The following is a 17875-nucleotide window of genomic DNA, read 5'->3' as shown; positions in this document are numbered from 1 at the left end:
AAAGTTGCTCAAAACTATCTGGGACAAAGCAACCTGCTTGTTTGGCATTGTATCCATCACCATCGCCATGCAATTCCTCAACCATCAGTGCATACTGGCAGCATTATACCATCTATAAGATGCTGTGCTGTGAATCTCAATCTGAAGATACAGATTCACCTGTTTCTTCTACACCCATGGCGTCTATCCTTTAGAAGAACAAAGGTAGTAGGTGAATGGGAACAAACAAATCGCCAACAAGATCTCTCCTAAATCGCACATCATTCTGACTTGGAATTGTTTCACTATTCTCTGTTACTGATCCAAAACTTGGACATCACTTAAAAACAACACTGTTGTTGTACCTCTGCCACATGGTCTGCAGTGATTAAAGATGACTCACTACAACTTTCTCAAGGATAGAAATGGAATTCTGATTAGTACATACATTGACAGTTTTCCACATTGTGTTTTTGTGTCTGCCAGTGTTGTAGCCATGTTGGAAATTGTAGCCTGGATATTTTTAGTGGAAAAATCTTCAGCTCTATAGTAAGAGTATTATTGCATCCAATAGCACTCAGCTATTTTCAGTATAGTGTGGCATTAATCAAATTGCATAAAGAATGGTATCTATAATAGTGGGGAACTCAGAAAGAGTATTTCTGATTGAGGACGATTCAAAATACTTTTGCCTGAGTGGGGATGTTAAAAGAACATCCCCTTAGATGTTTAATTGTTTACTATTGTCCATTACTGATATGCCAGGGATTTCAAGTTTTGATATAATTTGTGGTCTGTCAGATTCCTTTGATCTGTCTAAAGCATGCTAGTTCTGCTGTTTTACATGTAGGTTGACCAATCTTGTGGGCGGCACGGTGGCACAGTGGTTAGCACTGCTGCCTCATAGCGCCAGAGACCCGGGTTCAATTCCCGCCTCAGGCGACTGACTGTGTGGAGTTTGCACGTTCTCCCCGTGTCTGCGTGGGTTTCCTCCGGGTGCTCCGGTTTCCTCCCACAGTCCAAAGATGTGCAGGTCAGGTGAATTGGCCATGCTAAATTGCCCGTAGTGTTAGGTAAGGGGTAGATGCAGGGGTAGGGGTATGGGTGGGTTACGCTTCGGCGGGGCGGTGTGGACTTGTTGGGCCGAAGGGCCTGTTTCCACACTGTAAATAATCTAATCTAATCTAATCTAATCTTGTAGCACCAAGAGATTGAGACACCTCATTTTTACTAACACTTGGTGCTTGTGGTCTCCACTGACTTTGAACAAACATGCAGTGGTAGATTAAAGTTTACTACTATTCTGCTGCTAGCAGCTTGACACAACCATAGTGTTACATGATTTAGATGAGAGAAATAGGATTCCATTGTTTGTAACAATACATGAAGTCCTCTGTTCATAGTATGATGTCAAAAGGTTCTACTGTTGTAAGCCACTGCATATATGTCTGAAGTATCAAAGCTTCCTTAACTTTGTGCAAGCATCATCAAACAAAGTAACAATGTTCAGCCCCATTTGTAACTCCTCGGATACTGAAGAAACCCATGTCCAAATGCAGCAAGAACTGGACAGTATCCAAGTTTGTACTGGCAAATGACAAGTGATATTCATGACACACAAGTGCCAGGCAATGACTATTTCCATTAAGAGAGAATATATCCATTGACCCTTGACATTCAAAGGCATTATCATCACCGAATCCCCACTATCATTATCCACTATCATTATAGCAACTGGTCCAGATGGTGTCCTGGATGTGCACTCCTGTGTGGACCAGCTGGCAGGAGTATTGGCAGACATCTTTAACCTCTACTAGCTCCAATCTGAAGTCACAACAAGCTTCAAGAAGACCACCATTATCCGAATGCCAAAGAAAAATCATGCAGCATATTTCAATGACTCCCGCCCAGAGGCTCTGGCATCCATAATTATGAAGCTTCAAGAGGTTAGTCATGGCTCACATCAACTCCAGCCTACAAAATTGCCTTGATCCTTTGCAGTTCACCTACCAGCCAAACTGGTCCATAGCAGACAACTTAACCCTGGCCCTACGCTCAGCCCTGGAACATCTGGAACGGATGGCACGGTGGCTCAGTGATTAACCTCACAGCACCATGCTCCCAGGTTTGATTCCAGCCTCGAGTGACTGTTTGTGTGGCGTTTGCACATTCTCCCCGTGTCTGCATGGGTTTCCTCCGGGTGCTCCGGTTTCCTCCCACAGTCCAAAGATGTGCACGTCAGGTGAATTGGCCATGCTAAATTGCATGTAGTGTCAGGTGCATTAGTCAGAGGGAAATGGGTCTGGGTGGGTTACTCTTCGGAGGGTCAGTGTAGACTGGTTGGGCTAAAGGGCCTGTTTCCACACTGTAGGGAATCTAATCTAATCTAATCTGGACAGCAAGGATACCCATGTCAGACTCCTACCTGTTGACTATTTCAGCATTCAAAACCATAATTCCAAACAAACTCATATCTAAGCTCCAAGAGCTAAGTCTGAGCTTCCCGTTTCACCCCTCACCCACCCAATCTGTAACCGGATCCTTAGTCTTCGTGGGCAACACAGTGACTTAGTGGTTAGCACTGATGCCTCACAGAGCTAGGAGCCCAGGTTTGATTCCACCCTCAGTTGGCTATCTGTGTGGAGTTTGCACATTCTCCCCATATCTGCATAGGATTCCTCTGAGTGCTACCGTTTCCTCCCGTGCTAAATTCCGTATAATGTCTAGGGATGTGCAGGCTAGGTGGGTGAGCCATGGGAAATGCAGGGTTACAGGGGTGGGGTGAGTCTGGGTGGGATGTTCTTTAGAGGGTCAGTGTGGACTCAATGGGCTTAATGGCCTCATCCACAGGTAGGGATTCTATGCTTGTACTTCCAAAAAAACCTGTTGAACTATAACTTGGTGTGTGATTTTTAACTTTGTTCACCCCAGTCCAACACCAGCACTTCCAAATCATAACAATAAATTGATCAATCCTGGCGACTACCATTGACTAAAAACTGAATTGGTCTACCCACATAAATAGTGTGGCTTCAAGAATAGGTCAGGGACTAGCAATTCTGCACCAAGTAACTCACCTCCTCACCAAAAGTTTGTACATCATCTGCAAGGCACAATTAGAAATGTGTTTGAATACTCCACATGTGTCTGGATGAGTGTAGCTCCAACAACCCTGAAAATACTTGACACCATCCAAGACAAAAGCGCCCACTTGATTGGCACCACACCCATAAAGATTCATTCCCTCCTGCTATCGATGCTCACTTGGAACAGTGCGCACCATCTGCATGATGCAGTACAGAAACTTACCCAGAGTCCTTACTCAGAATCTTCCAAACTGCGATATAGACCATTCTTCCATCTAGAATGACATGGACAGCAAATATATGGGAATACCACCATCTACAAGATCCCTTCCAAGCCTGTCACCATCCTGACCTTGAAATATATCAGCATTCCTTCGGTGTCACTGGGTCCAAATCTTAGAGCTCCATGCGTAATAGCACTGTGCATCAAATGGACTGCAGGGGTTCAGCCTCGTCCCCTCTGCAGCTGCTTCGAGGGCAGCGTGCCGTGCGGCAGAGAGTCGGGGCTTACATAAAGGATCTCACAGGCAGAGCCCTTCTCACCACCAGCCAAGCCATGTCTTGGTGCTTGTTGGAAAGTTCTGGCGATGAGGCATTCTGCCAAATGACTTTGACAGTCTGTTCAGGGAACTGCTCGATAGAATCCACCCTCTCCTTTTCCCGAAGGGTCTCAAGGACACCACATGCTGTCCACTTCCTGATGAACTTGTGGTCAAGGGTGTTTTCCTTCATAAACTTCTCCACAAAGGACAGGTGATACGGAACGGTCCAACTACTTGGAGCGTTCTGCGGCAGCGAGGCCAGGCCCATCCTTCGCAACACCTACTTCTGGAATGTGCCTATGCAGAAGAAATCTGGATAGGAATGCAGTGGTGTTTGTCGAGATTCGTGCCGAGCAGCGCCGTGATGCGGTACTCCGTGCTCTACGTTCCCCAGGACACACACCGAGACGAACATCAACTGTGCCTGGAGGATCATCAACTCAGTGAAAGACGCTCTTTGGGCGGTCCGAAACCTGTTGATCTTCCAGCTTTCGGAGTTGACCCCAACTAAGTGTTGCAGACTGGCACATTCCAAGGTCCAGGACTATGTGTTGAGGGACGCGCTGAAGCTTGGGGCAGCTGCCGCCAAGGTGCGATGGGGAAAGACCACCGTGTAACATCTGCCTGCCTAAGAAGAACAGGGGGCCCACCCAGTCATTTGGGCTCTGCTGACACTTCAGCAGAAGAGCTGGATAGTAAATGTACAGACTTGTATATAGGAAAAATAAATTTCGATGTCTGTATTTAAAGCAATGTAATGTGTGCACAAGAATGGCATTACCGGTTGCATAGATATCCAAATACTTTTATGAATAAAGTATATTTTTGAAATTTAAACAAGTGAACTGCAGGGGTTCAAGAAGGAAGCTCACTACTACCTTCTTAATGACAATTAGGGATGGTCCTGAAATGCTGGATCAGCCAGCAAAGCCCACACTATTGAGCGAATAAAGAAATGTCTTCTCCCTAAGACAAGCTGTCAGAGATCTACTATAGGATGACAACATCTGAAATAGAGATGACTCAGTTTACCACAGCATGAAGCTTTTATCCCCCTTCCAAGTTGCAGCAAGGAAGATATGTCACATTAGAAAATTTGCATTACAGAAATATGTATTAAGAAGTTACTTGATGATGTGTTTGTAAGGACATGGCCTTCCCTGTGGGCCTTCCCTTTGGCTTTGCTAAGTGCACAACTTTTACCCAATAGCAAGGTTCCTTCACCTCTGTAGCTTTGTAAATAGCAGCCACATAGCAACAAAGGGCTTTCATATTAGTTCCATGACCTACATAAACAGCGAGCTTGCATTTAATCATGTTCAGAGGTAATGCAACAGCTAACCTGTCATTATTCACATTTGTGTCCTCTTTCCAGGAATCAGTTTTGATGCTTTTGTGGTACAGCAATATAACACATCCATCTTATTTCAAGCGACTTAAAAACTATTGAGGGTGGGTACATGGGAAAGCAGGCCTAGTCTCATGTCAGCTTATCCCATTAACAGAACTCTTTTAGACCAGAGAAGGAAAGCATCTGCTTGATGGGGCGTGGTTGATGCCTGCACCAGCAATAAAAATCTGCTTAAGTCAGAATTCAAAAGGACTATGGGGGCGTGCCATCAATCGGAGATAGTGGGCAGGCTTTTGATGCTGGAGACACAACATGAGGGCCTCTGGCACTTGATAATTGCATCCATAGACTGAGGTGGGAGTTGCAGATGGGAAGATGGAACATATAGAATTATGAAGGGAATAGATAAGATAGAAACAGGGAAGTTGTTTCCATTGGCAGCTGAAACTAGAACTAGGTGGCAGAGCCTCAAAATAAGGGGGTAGCAGATATGGACTGAGTTGAGGAGAAACTTTTTCTCTCAAACAGTTGTGAATCTGTGGAATTCCCTGACTAGTGAAGCAATTGAAGCTGCCTCATTGAATATTTTTAAGGCAAACATGGATAGGTTTTTGAATAGTAAAGGAGCCAAGTGTTATGCTGAACAGGCGGATAAGTGGAGGTGAGTTCACAAAAAGATCAGTCATGATCTTATTGAATTGTGAAGCAGTCTCAACGGGCCCACTGGTCTACTCCTGCTCCTATTTCTTGTATTCTTATGTTCTTATGGAGAAAATGGGGAAAGGCTAGATATTCCTCCAATTCTTAAAATAGCTAAAGCTGACTGGGCATGATCCTGATGTGGAGGTGCCAGTATTAGACTGAGTTGGGCAATGTCAAAAACCACGCAACACCAGATTATAGTCCAACATGTTTATTTGGAAACACAAAGCTTTCGGAGCCCTGTTCCTTCTTAAGGTGCAAGGGACAGAGGATGACCTTAAACACAGAATTTATAAGTAAAGGATCAAAAGGTCATACAACTGAAGCAAATGAATTGAACACACCTAAAATGACTGTTAAATCTTTAATCTGTTAGATTGCAATTGCAGGTTTCGATTGATTAATGTGCAAATCCCAGACTTTCTTTCAAGTCACTGCCCCGAGATAAGTTAGTGTTTTATCGGTATAAAAGGGGGAATATCTCAGGTCAGACAATGCATTTTAGGCATGAGCTCTTGTTTAGAGTCTAACCTGGAGTCAGACTGCTTTTATTTCCAAAGTAGGAATTTATAAAATGCCACATTAACTGCCTCTCTATAAATTGTGTGCTTTTTGAACAAATTAGAATGTACCCATGAAGACAGCCTCAATCGGGATCATGGGTTCATGTCGCATTACAGATGACCCCACCACACTATATATATATGCACACATACATGAACACTCTCTCACACAAATACCCTCTTTTATACATACACTCTCTCTCACTCATGCACACACAACATACACACACACTCGTATGCACACTCTCTCACATGCATATACTCCCTCACACTCTCACACTCTGTCAAGCACACACACGCAGACACACACACAGACGTGCGCATGCATGCACACACACTCTCTCCCCACACACATACACACTCTCCCGCCAACGTGTACACACACACACACACACACACACACACACACACACACATATCTATGGGGTAAATTTGCATTTGCAGATTTGTATTTGCCGAAACATTCGATTTTGTTCAAAAAGCACACAATTCATACACAGTTAGTCAATGTGACATTTTATAAATTCCTACTTTTGAAATAAAGCCAGTCTGACTCCAAGTTAAGCCATAGACAGACTCTACACTCCTAAAATTGTCTGACCTGAGATGTTACCATTTTTGTACTGATAAAACTTTAACTTATCTTGGGGCAATGATCTGGAAGAAATTCTGGGATTTGCATATTAATCAATAAAAATCTGCACCTCTTTCTAACTGATTAAAGATTTAACAGCCATCTTAGGTGTGTTCAATTCATTTGTATCGGTTGTATGACCCTTTCATCTTTTACTTATAAATTCTGTGTCTAAGGTCTCCCTCTCTGCCTAGCACCTGAAGGAGTGAGGCTCCAAAAGCTTGTGTTTTCAAATAAATATGTTGGACTATAACCTGGTGTTGTATGATTTTTGACCATGATTCTGATGGTTGAAACTATAGTCTGGCAGGTATGACACATGTTGCTGGGGGAGGGAATGCACATATACAATGGCTGCAATTGTCCCCACATCTTTCATTTCCACTTTGAGAACACAACACTGGATTGAGTGTGGTTCGGTCTGTTACAGCTACCTAAGTTGTCGCCTGGAAACACATGGTACAGGAGTGAGATCTTTGTGGGCGGCACGGTGGCACAGTGGTTAGCACTGCTACCTCACAGCGCCAGAGACCCGGGTTCAATTCCCGCCTCAGGTGACTGACTGTGTGGAGTTTGCACGTTCTCCCCGTGTCTGCGTGGGTTTCCTCCGGGTGCTCCGGTTTCCTCCCACAGTCCAAAGATGTGCAGGTCAGGTGAATTGGCCATGCTAAATTGCCCGTAGTGTTAGGTAAGGGGTAGATGCAGGGGTAGGGGTATGGGTGGGTTACGCTTCGGCGGGGCGGTGTGGACTTGTTGGGCCGAAGGGCCTGTTTCCATACTGTAAGTAATCTAATCTAATCTAATCTTAATAGGCCCCTTGAAGACACCAATCCACAGATCAATGGCTTTTCACCATTTACCTGTGGGCAATGGATGTGACCCTAATGTGGCTTCGTTGTAAAGTACCCTTCTATATGCAGTCAAGTCTATGTTAAGTAGTGTCTCTCATGTTTTATTTGACACCTATTGGATAGATTCTGCAGAAATACACTGTCATCTAGCTCCTTGGATAAAATAGACCTACAGCGGATGCTTCCTCTTGTGGGGCATTCTTGGATGAGAGATCATAGTCTGAGGAAAAGGGATAGCAAATTTAAAACAAAATTAAGGAGAAACTACTTCTGCCAAACGGTTGTGGATCTGTGGAAAACACTACCCCAAAGTGCAGTGGATGCCAGGACAGTGAGTAAATTTAAGGAAGAGTTAGACAGATTTTTATTTGTTAATGGGTTGAAGGGTTATCAGGAAAAGGCAGGAAAGTGGGAGTGAGGAACATATCAGCCATGATCCAATGGCAGAGCAGATTCGATGGGCCAAATGGCCTAATTCTGCCCCTATATGTTATGAACTTATGAATCTTTGAAGGATCTGTTCATAATATGTAATTGCGATGATTGAGATATTTTGTCTTTGCATCTCCAGAAGTTAATTGTTGCAGATTGTTTATAAAGATCATTAATTAATAAAGTAAAGGTTGTTTTGATAAAAAAATGAAACAATATTAGCATTGGGAATAGAAATAGTAATTATCACAGAGGTTCAGCAAAATGAAATATGTTTTTTAATGCTAAGTGTTCCATTGATCTCTTGGAACACAAGCACCATAGTCATGGCATAGCAGATGCTGCTGGTTGTTCTCAAGTTGTGTAATATCTCTATTGTTAAATAAATACATGTTACCATTCATATATTAATGGCTTGTCAAAGGTAATCTTTTGCCCAGTGCAGTCTACTATCTTGATCCAATTTGAGCAGAAATTATTAAGTAGGCCGAGATATGAATATTATCATGCTTTGTTTTGTTTTCAGCAGGTTATAAGACTGCTGCCTCAAGCAGTAAATATCCTTGGGAACATGGATATGATTACGAGCATTCAATGGCATGTTTATAAGGTGGTTAATTAATTTGGTGATTTTTTAGAATAATTCTGGTACATGTTTAACTTGGGGTGTTGGCAAATAATGGGATAGAAATAAACATGTGGGAAACCACAGAGGTGGAAACCAGTTTGAGGGAGCAGCTTGAGGATCTAATTTTTGGATGTAAATTGTTGAATTCAGAAAAATAGCATTTTATTTAGGACTCAGGGTATAATTAGAAAGATAGACCTCCCAAGTGGTACCTGAAATTATTCACTCACCAGACAATCAAGCAAAAGAAACTATAGATCTCAAAGTGTAACAGGAATACAATTATAGTGATTGTAATTTCTGGATGTCTGATAAATCATACATTGTATTCTTTAATGATTATTCATTGAGTGCATGCATCTTTTTCTCCCTGTTCATGCTTTGCTCATTTACTTGTCCATTAGTTCCATCCCCATGTACTGTTAGAGTGTCAACAGTATATAATCTTGTCAGATTTTTCCTTTTTATGTATTGCGTATTCAAGGATATGCCACACTAGGGCAACAGAGAAGGAAAAAAAGATGGCGAAAATAGATTACTGTGCAGCTATTAAACTAGAAAGGGGCTTTCAGCACAGAGTGTTGCAGTGATTGCATTATTCCATCACCTTTTGTTGCTGGTACATGCTCCAAAATATCTTGTATCTCAACACAATAAACACATTAAATGTTGCTGATGAAGATACAAACTGCTGCTCAGATTCAGTTGGGTATCTATTTAATTAACTTACCTCAGTAAAATAAATCTATACACATTTTCTTTTGCTCTCCTAAATTTTCTTTTGGTTTATTTTCTTCTGTACTTCTTTGCTTTGTATGCACGGCTCCTACAATTTTTGAATGGTGCTAATTTTTCATTGCCAAATGCAAGTGAGTTGCTGGCTTTGTACTGGTGGTCTGTGAGCTCATTTTACCAAGAATCAAACATGGGTGGCAAATAGTTATATTGATGTTAACAATTATGGTCTGGGATGCAGCAGACTGTGCCCTAAAGAATAATGCAAAATACTATGGATGCTGGAATAAAAACAGAAAATGCTGGAGATCCTCGGCAGGTTTGACAGCATCTGTAAAGAGAGAGACTTGAAAAAGATTAGGCTGTTGCCAAAGACACTGCTCCTAAGCAATTTATTTCATATTAGAATATATTTCTATTGGACACAAACCTACAAACTAACTTGGATACAGAACTTTTCAGTAGCTGTACAAGGATGTAGTGATATTCTCACAGTCATTTGTGCCCAAACCAAACCAAACTCTTGTTTATACTGGATAATTAAACACTGATGCCTGCCATTTATTTTGTATCTATGCAAACAGAGGGGCAGAAATCTTAACATGTTGCTTTTCCCGTGCCGTTTAATTCTGTGCACTTTGCATGCAGATTCTTGACTGACAAATAATCCATTGGTAGTTTGAGAATCTCTCAAAAGCATGCTGGAAAATTCTTGCAAGTTCATCCAAAAAGCAGTGTGGATGAGTTAATCAGTTATCTTTTATTTTCTTGGTATCTGTGGCTTTACTCAACTGTTAACTAATGAACTTATAAAATTATATACAAAAGAAAGGCAATCTAAACTACAATCCACACTGAATGCTCATAATATTTCAAAAGCATGTTCTATCATGAACATATTCACTTCTCACATTGAATGAAGTGAATAAATTAAATAGATGAATGATGTCTGCAGGTGATGTTGTTTATTTGTCTATTTTGACTTGGATGATATCTCTAACCTGTTTTGACTTTATTGCCTAGTTTGAGATGTTAACAGGGTCGCTGCCTTTCCAAGGCAAGGACAGGAAAGAAACCATGGCACTCATTCTCAAGTAAGTAAGTTTTTTGTTTAAAAAGTGTCAGATTAATTCACTGCTTAAAGAACTTAGATTCAGTGCATTACTGATAACTTACTTGAAACAGCATAAATTGTGAGAGAAGCACAGCTCATGCTTTGGAAAAACGAGGCTGCACAGTCAATCTTTCAGCTAAAAGTATACATCTTAGCTTGACCTCAATGTTCCAGTCTTTCTGCTACATTTGTGATGAGGTTCAGTAGTTTTCTTACAAGTAAAGCTGTATGTAGGATTGCCATAATCCTGACTTCTAAAATTAAGTTCAATCATGCCTACACTGAATTGTGCCTTTTCTCTTGCCCTCTAACCAATATCAAAACTTAATGATTAAAAGAGATATTGGCAAAGTATAATTGGACCAAAATCAATACGTTGATGGATTATCTCAAAAGAGGTAATCAAAGAGATATCTTGAAGGCTTTATGAAGAGAAGGCATTGAGTAGATCTAAGTACCTCCATACACCTCAGATAAATAAGAGCTGAATATTTTAAATTTAGCAACACTGTTACAAACATACATCAAGCCTTCAATTCCTATCCTTCATACACAGGAAATGGATTGTCACACACTGTAAGTAAGACATGAGCCTTTTTAATTTTTCTTAAATAATTCATCCCAATTGCAGGGTTCCACATTGTCATAGTGCCAAACGTTTGAGACTGATTTGGTACAAATACATTAATCTGAGGCAGAAAAAAATGTTTGCGATTTTAATGTTGTGTGAAATGAATATTTCATTTTAATACTTCATTGGATCAATCCAATTAAAAACTTAAAAATAAAATCGGGAATGGTCCATGTGGTCATATCAGCATGCTCCATAACTGAATGGGTCATGAATATTCTTTTTTCCTCAACTTTACTTTTCCAGCCTATCCACATATACCTTGACTCATTTAGTGTCCAAATGTTATCGATCTTTACCTTGAAGTGAATGACTGAGCAAACACAGTTCTTTGGGAATGCTAAGGTTTCATCACCATCTGATTGAAGAAATTTCTCATCATTTCAATCCTAGATGATTGATGCTTTACCCTGAGACAATAAATGCCAGTTCCAGTCTCTCCATCTAGAGCAAACAACTTCTCAGTAATCCACATTGTCAAGCCCTCGAAATTGTTCCTCATATTGCAATGAGATCTTCTCTCGATGTTCTAAGCTCCGGAGAGTCTGGCTAAAGCAATGCACTGCAGATACTGATAATCTGTTATAAAAACAGAAAATGCTGGAAATACTCAGCATATCTGACAGTATCTGTGGAGAGAACTAGAGTTAACAGACAGAAGGTTTGGTGGGGGAGAGGGTGGGGGCTGGGCATCTCACCTCTTTGACAGAAGAAAAATCAGCAGTGAGCCAACAGACTTGGAGAAGCCTGCCCCGCAACCATAATGTAAGGTGGATGGGATAAATTAGTAGCAAATGGGATTCGGCCCTCAACGGGAGGAACATCTATCCTTTACAGATGCCAACCAATCAAATGGGATGGCATCTTCACCAGAGTTAGCAGTATCAGAGGTTCATAGTGGACACTGCTGGGACTGTAGCCAATCTCAAGCAGAAGGTCCCAATGGATCCCAGACCCAGGTAATGTTGGAGTTTTGAATGAAGAGAATGAATGTGATAACCTTAGGGTTGGGGGATGGAGGGGTGAATTTCAAAGTCCATGTGAGCAGCAAGGAAGGCAATATAATATCTTCTGGGCGTGGGTCCCCCATACAAAATGGCATACTCTGGAGATAGTAACATTTTTCCTCCCTGACCTTTAAAACACATTTTTTTAAATGTCTTGTCCACGCCCACTTACCCACTAAAATTGTCTGGGTTACAGAGTGGGCAGATTAATATTGGAGTTAGACGAACTCAATTCACTGTTAACAACGTATTTGCAGATGGTGGGTAAGCTGCCAATTCCAGTGGTTGAGCCTAGGGCAGAGTGGGAGAGTAGTGGTCTGAGCAGCCAACTTATCACACCTCCCCCCTCTCCCCTCAGAGGGGATATATAAAATTCCATCCAAAATTTTAGATAAATGACTTTTCATCAGTTGTGGAGCATCATCGACCAGAAACTTCTGTTTCTGTTCCACAGTGTTGCATTTTAAGTATTTCCATCATTTTATTTTAATCTGGAGAATATAAACCCAATTTATTTAATCTGACCTTCGAAAACATCTCTCATCCTAAGAATTAATTCAGTGAACTTTTGTCATTCACCATCTGAGCTCTGTATATGTTGTTCCCTGGGTACAGAGACCAAAATTGTACTCAATATTCTATGAATAGTTTCACAAGTGTTGCATATACTTGCAACATTACTGTTGAATTCAGCCACATAATAAAAGATGACATGCCATTTGCCTTCCTAATTGCTTGTTGTACCTGGATATTAACTTTCTTGAGCAAGGATCCTAAACTATGAATACAAATGTTTATTAGTTTCTGCTTTTCAAATGATATTCTGTTTTTCTCTCCTTGCTGCCAACTTTCACTTTTTCCTGTATTTGCTCTGTCTGCTGCCTTGTAACCCACTCATGTATATGTCCCTTTGCAGCCTTCTTGTGTTCTTCTCACAGTTTAGTCTCCCATCAAACTTTGCTTTATCAATAAATTTAGATACATCATACTCAGTTGCCTCATTTAAATCATTGCAATATATAGTAAATGATGCTCAACTATTGATCCAGATGACACCTTATGAGGCACAATCTGCCAATCACTTTAATTTTATTCTCTCTTGACTGCGTGTCAAACAATTCTAATCCAAACTAAAATATTACCGCCAATCTGATGTAATTTCTTGCATGGTACACTTAACCAATGCCTTTTGAAAATCAAAATATGTTACTACCATTAATAGCTCTTATTTTATTTGACCAACATAATTTCCCCTTCGGGAATATCTGTGCTGACTTACCCAAATCACAAAACTATCCACTACAATCCTTTACTTTTAGTCACTGAACTGTTTTAGATTGAATTCACGATGTTCCCCTGGATCCTATGAACTTTTAATTTTTTTGACCAGCTTATCTTGTGGGAGTTTGTCTTAAGTCTTTCTAAAATCAATTTTTACATGAGCAAATGTATCACCCAGCTCTATGCTTTCTCCTGTCTGTTGCCTCCTTAATATATTTCATCAAGTTAATTAGACATGATTTTCCCTTAATTAATCCATGCTAACTGTCCATAATTAATCCATGCCCCTTTAAGTAACAATTTATATTATTTGTCAGGATTTTTTCAATAATTTGCCTTTCCCCAGGTTTTCGCTGATGGGCCTGTAATTGCTCAGTATAACTCTTCCATCCTTTATGTAATGATAAAACATTGGCAGTCCTCCAGTCTTCATGACCAGAGAGAGAATTAGAAAATAATGGCAGAATCTCTGCTATTTCTTCCCTCAGTTCCTTTAGTATACAGGGATCCATTAATCTGATCCAAGAGGTCAACCTAATTTCAAGCATAATAGCTGTATAAGCCGGCAGTGGTGAATATGTCCCAGCAAAGATGAGTCAACACTAATCATCTTTTCCTTGCTGCCATTAGTTGTGAGGAAGGGTCACTGGATTTAAAACATTAAGTCTATCTTTGCTCCACAGATGGTGCCAGAATTGTTGATTTTCTCCAGCAATTTCAATTTTTCAGATCTGCAACACCTGCAGTTCTTTGATGTATTTTCTTGCATACAGTTTAAGAATTCTGAACTGTTTGTACCTTTAACACTAAATTTATCCCATAAGACCATAAGACATAGGAGTGGAAGTAAGGCCATTCGGCCCATCAAGTCCACTCCGCCATTCAATCATGGCTGATAAGCATTTCAATTCCACTTACCCGCATTCTCCCCGTAGCCCTTACTTCCTCGAGACAACAAGAATCTATCAATCTCTGCCTTAAAGACATTTAGCGTCCCGGCCTCCACTGCACTCTGCGGCAATGAATTCCACAGGCCCACCACTCTCTGGCTGAAGAAATGTCTCCGCATTTCTGTTCTGAATTGACCCCTCTAATTTTAAGGCTGTGTCCACGGGTCCTAGTCTCCTCACCTAACGGAAACAATTTCCTAGCGTCCACCCTTTCCAAGCCATGTATTATCTTGTACGTCTCTATTAAGTCTCCCCTTAATCTTCTAAACTCCAATGAATACAATCTCAGGATCCTCAGCCGTTCCTCATATGTTAGACCAACCATTCCAGGGATCATACGTGTGAATCTCCACTGTACACGTTCCAGTGCCAGTATGTCCTTCCTGAGGTGTGGGGACCAAAACTGGACACAGTACTCCAGATGGGGCCTAACCAGAGCTTTATAAAGTCTCAGTAGCACAACGGTGCTTTTATATTCCAACCCTCTTGAGATAAGTGACAACATTGCATTCGTATTCTTAATCACAGACTCAACCTGCATGTTGACCTTTAGAGAATCCTCGACTAGCACTCCCAGACCCCTTTGTACTTTGGCTTTATGAATTTTCTCACCGTTTAGAAAGTATTCTATGCTTTTATTCTTTTTGCCAAAGTGCAAGACCTCGCATTTGTTCACGTTGAATTCCATCAGCCATTTCCTGGACCACTCTCCCAAACTGTCTAGATCCTTCTGTAGCCTCCCCACTTCCTCAGTAATACCTGCCTGTCCACCTAACTTCGTATCATCTGCAAACTTCGCTAGAATGCCCCCAGTCCCTTCATCCAGATCATTAATATATAATGCGAACAGCTGTGGCCCCAACACTGAACGCTGCGGGACACCGCTCATCACCGGCTGCCATTCCGAAAAAGAACCTTTTATCCCAACTCTCTGCCTTCTGTCAGACAGCCAATCCTCAATCCATCCCAGTAGCTCACCTCGAACACCATGGGCCCTCACCTTGCTCAGCAGCCTCCCGTGTGGCACCTTATCAAAGGCCTTTTGGAAGTCTAGATAGACCACATCACTGGGTTTCCCTGGTCTAATCTACTTGTCACCTCTTCAAAGAATACCAACAGGTTTGTCAGGCATGACCTCCCCTTACTAAATCCATGTTGACTTGTTCTAATCAGACTCTGCTCTTCTAAGAATTTAGAAACCTCATCCTTAATGATGGATTCTAGAATTTTACCAACAACTGAGGTTAGGCTAATTGGCCTATAATTTTCCATCTTTCGTCTTGATCCTTTCTTGAACAAGTGGGTTACAACAGCGATCTTCCAATCATCCGGGACTTTCCCTGATTCCAGTGACTCTTGAAAGATCTCAACCAATGCCTCCGATATTTCCTCAGCCACCTCTCTCAGAACTCTAGGATGTATCCCATCGGGGCCAGGAGATTTATCAATTTTAAGACTTTTTAGCTTTTCTAGCACTATCTCTTTTGTAATGACATCCATACTCAACTCAGCCCCCTGACTCCCTTTAGTTGTTGGGATATTACTCATGTCTTCCACTGTGAAAACTGACGCAAAGTACTTGTTAAGTTCTCCTGCTATTTCCTTATCTCCCGTCACTAGGCTTCCAGCATCAGTTTGAAGTGGCCCAATGTCTACTTTTACCTGTCGCTTGTTTCTTATGTATTGAAAGAAACTTTTACTATCATTTCTAATATTACTGGCTAGCCTACCTTCATATTTGATCCTCTCCTTTCTTATTACTCACTTTGTTATCCTCTGTTTGTTTTTGTAGCCTTCCCAATCTTCTGATTTCCCACTGCTCTTGGCCACTTTATAGGATCTCTCTTTTTCTTTAATACATTTCCTGACTTCCTTTGTCAGCCATGGCTGTCTAATCCCTCCCCGGATAATCTTTCTTTTCTTGTGGATGAACCTCTGTCCACTGTCCTCAATTATACCCACAAACTCCTGCCATTTTTGCTCTACTGTCTTCCCGCTAGCCTCTGGTTCCAGTCTATTTTTGTCAGTTCCTCTCTCATGCCCTCATAATTACCTTTATTTAACTGTAACACCATTACATCCTATTTTGCCTTCTTTCTTTCAAACTCCAGACTGAACTCTACCATATTATGATCGCTGCTTCCTAAGGGTTCCCTTACTTTAAGATCTTTTATAAAGTCTGGTTCATTGCAAAGCACTAGGTCCAGAATAGCCTGCTCCCTTGTGGGCTCCATGACAAGCTGTTCCAAAAAGCCATCCTGTAAGCATTCCATGAATTCCCTTTCTTTGGATCCACTGGCAACATTATTTACCCAGTCCACCTGCATATTAAAGTCTCCCATGATCACTGTGACCTTGCCTTTCTGACATGCCTTCTCTATTTCCCGGTACATGTTGCGTCCCTGGTCCTGACCACTGTTAGGAGGTCTATACACAACTCCAATTATGGTTTTTTTGCCTTTGTGGTTCCTCAATTCCACCCACACAGACTCCACATCATCTGACGCTATGTCATTCAGTGCCATAGATTTAATTTTGTTCTTAACTAACAAGGCAACCCCACCCCCTCTGCCAACCTCCCTGTCTTTCCGATAAGTTAAAAATCCTTGGAGGTTTAACTGCCAGTCCTGACCCCCCTGTAACCAAGTCTCTGTGATGCTTACCACATCATAATCATTCACTATGATCTGTGCCATTAGTTCATCTGCTTTGTTATGAATGCTACGAGCATTCAGGTAAAGTGCCTTAATGCTAACTTTCTTATCATTAACGATATTGGAAGTCATATGATGTCCTAAGTTATCCTTGCTTTTTTCTGCATTCCCAGTCTGCCTCAATTTTAAATCCGCCTAGACACATGCTATCCTGCTGCTTATCTTTCCATTTAACGCCATACTCCCTGTCGCTTTCACTTTCCCTTCCCACCAACTCAGAAGTTTAAAGTCTTACTGACCACACTATTTATCCTCTTCGCCAGAACATTGGTACCTGATCGGTTCAGGTGGAGACCGTCCCAACGGTACAGATCCCCTCTGTTCCAAAACTGATGCCAATGCCCCATGAAGTGGAACCCCTCTTTCCCACACCAATCCCTTAGCCACGTGTTTACTTGCCTAATTTTCTTGTCCCTATGCCAATTGGCATGTGGCTCGGGCAGTAATCCAGAGATTATGACCCTTGAGGACCTGTGCTTCAATTTCCTGACTAATGCTTCGTAATCTCCAAACAGGTCCTCCACCCTAGTCTTGCCTATGTTGTTAGTACTAACATGGACCACAACAACTGGATCCTCCCCCTCCCGCTCCAATATCCTTTCAAGCCGATCGGAGATGTTCCGTACCCTGGCACCGGGCAGGCAACCCACCATGCGAGACTCCCGATCTGGCTTG

The 17875-nt window shown here is 41.6% G+C and overlaps 1 protein-coding gene across 5 annotated transcripts in view; it reads left to right on the top strand.

Annotated features, from left to right (window-relative positions):
* rps6ka2 (ribosomal protein S6 kinase, polypeptide 2) overlaps nt 1-17875 on the top strand; it is a 436546-nt gene that overhangs the window by 308540 nt on the left and 110131 nt on the right. For all 5 annotated transcript variants that reach the window (XM_072581035.1, XM_072581037.1, XM_072581038.1 and 2 more), the window contains one exon: nt 10527-10597. In XM_072581035.1, coding sequence (XP_072437136.1) covers nt 10527-10597 — 71 coding nt within the window. The remainder of the gene's footprint in view (nt 1-10526; nt 10598-17875) is intronic.

This window comes from Chiloscyllium punctatum, chromosome 11 (genome assembly GCF_047496795.1).
Source record: "Chiloscyllium punctatum isolate Juve2018m chromosome 11, sChiPun1.3, whole genome shotgun sequence".
Lineage (NCBI taxonomy): Eukaryota > Metazoa > Chordata > Chondrichthyes > Orectolobiformes > Hemiscylliidae > Chiloscyllium > Chiloscyllium punctatum.
This window is presented reverse-complemented; position numbering and strand designations above follow the sequence as displayed.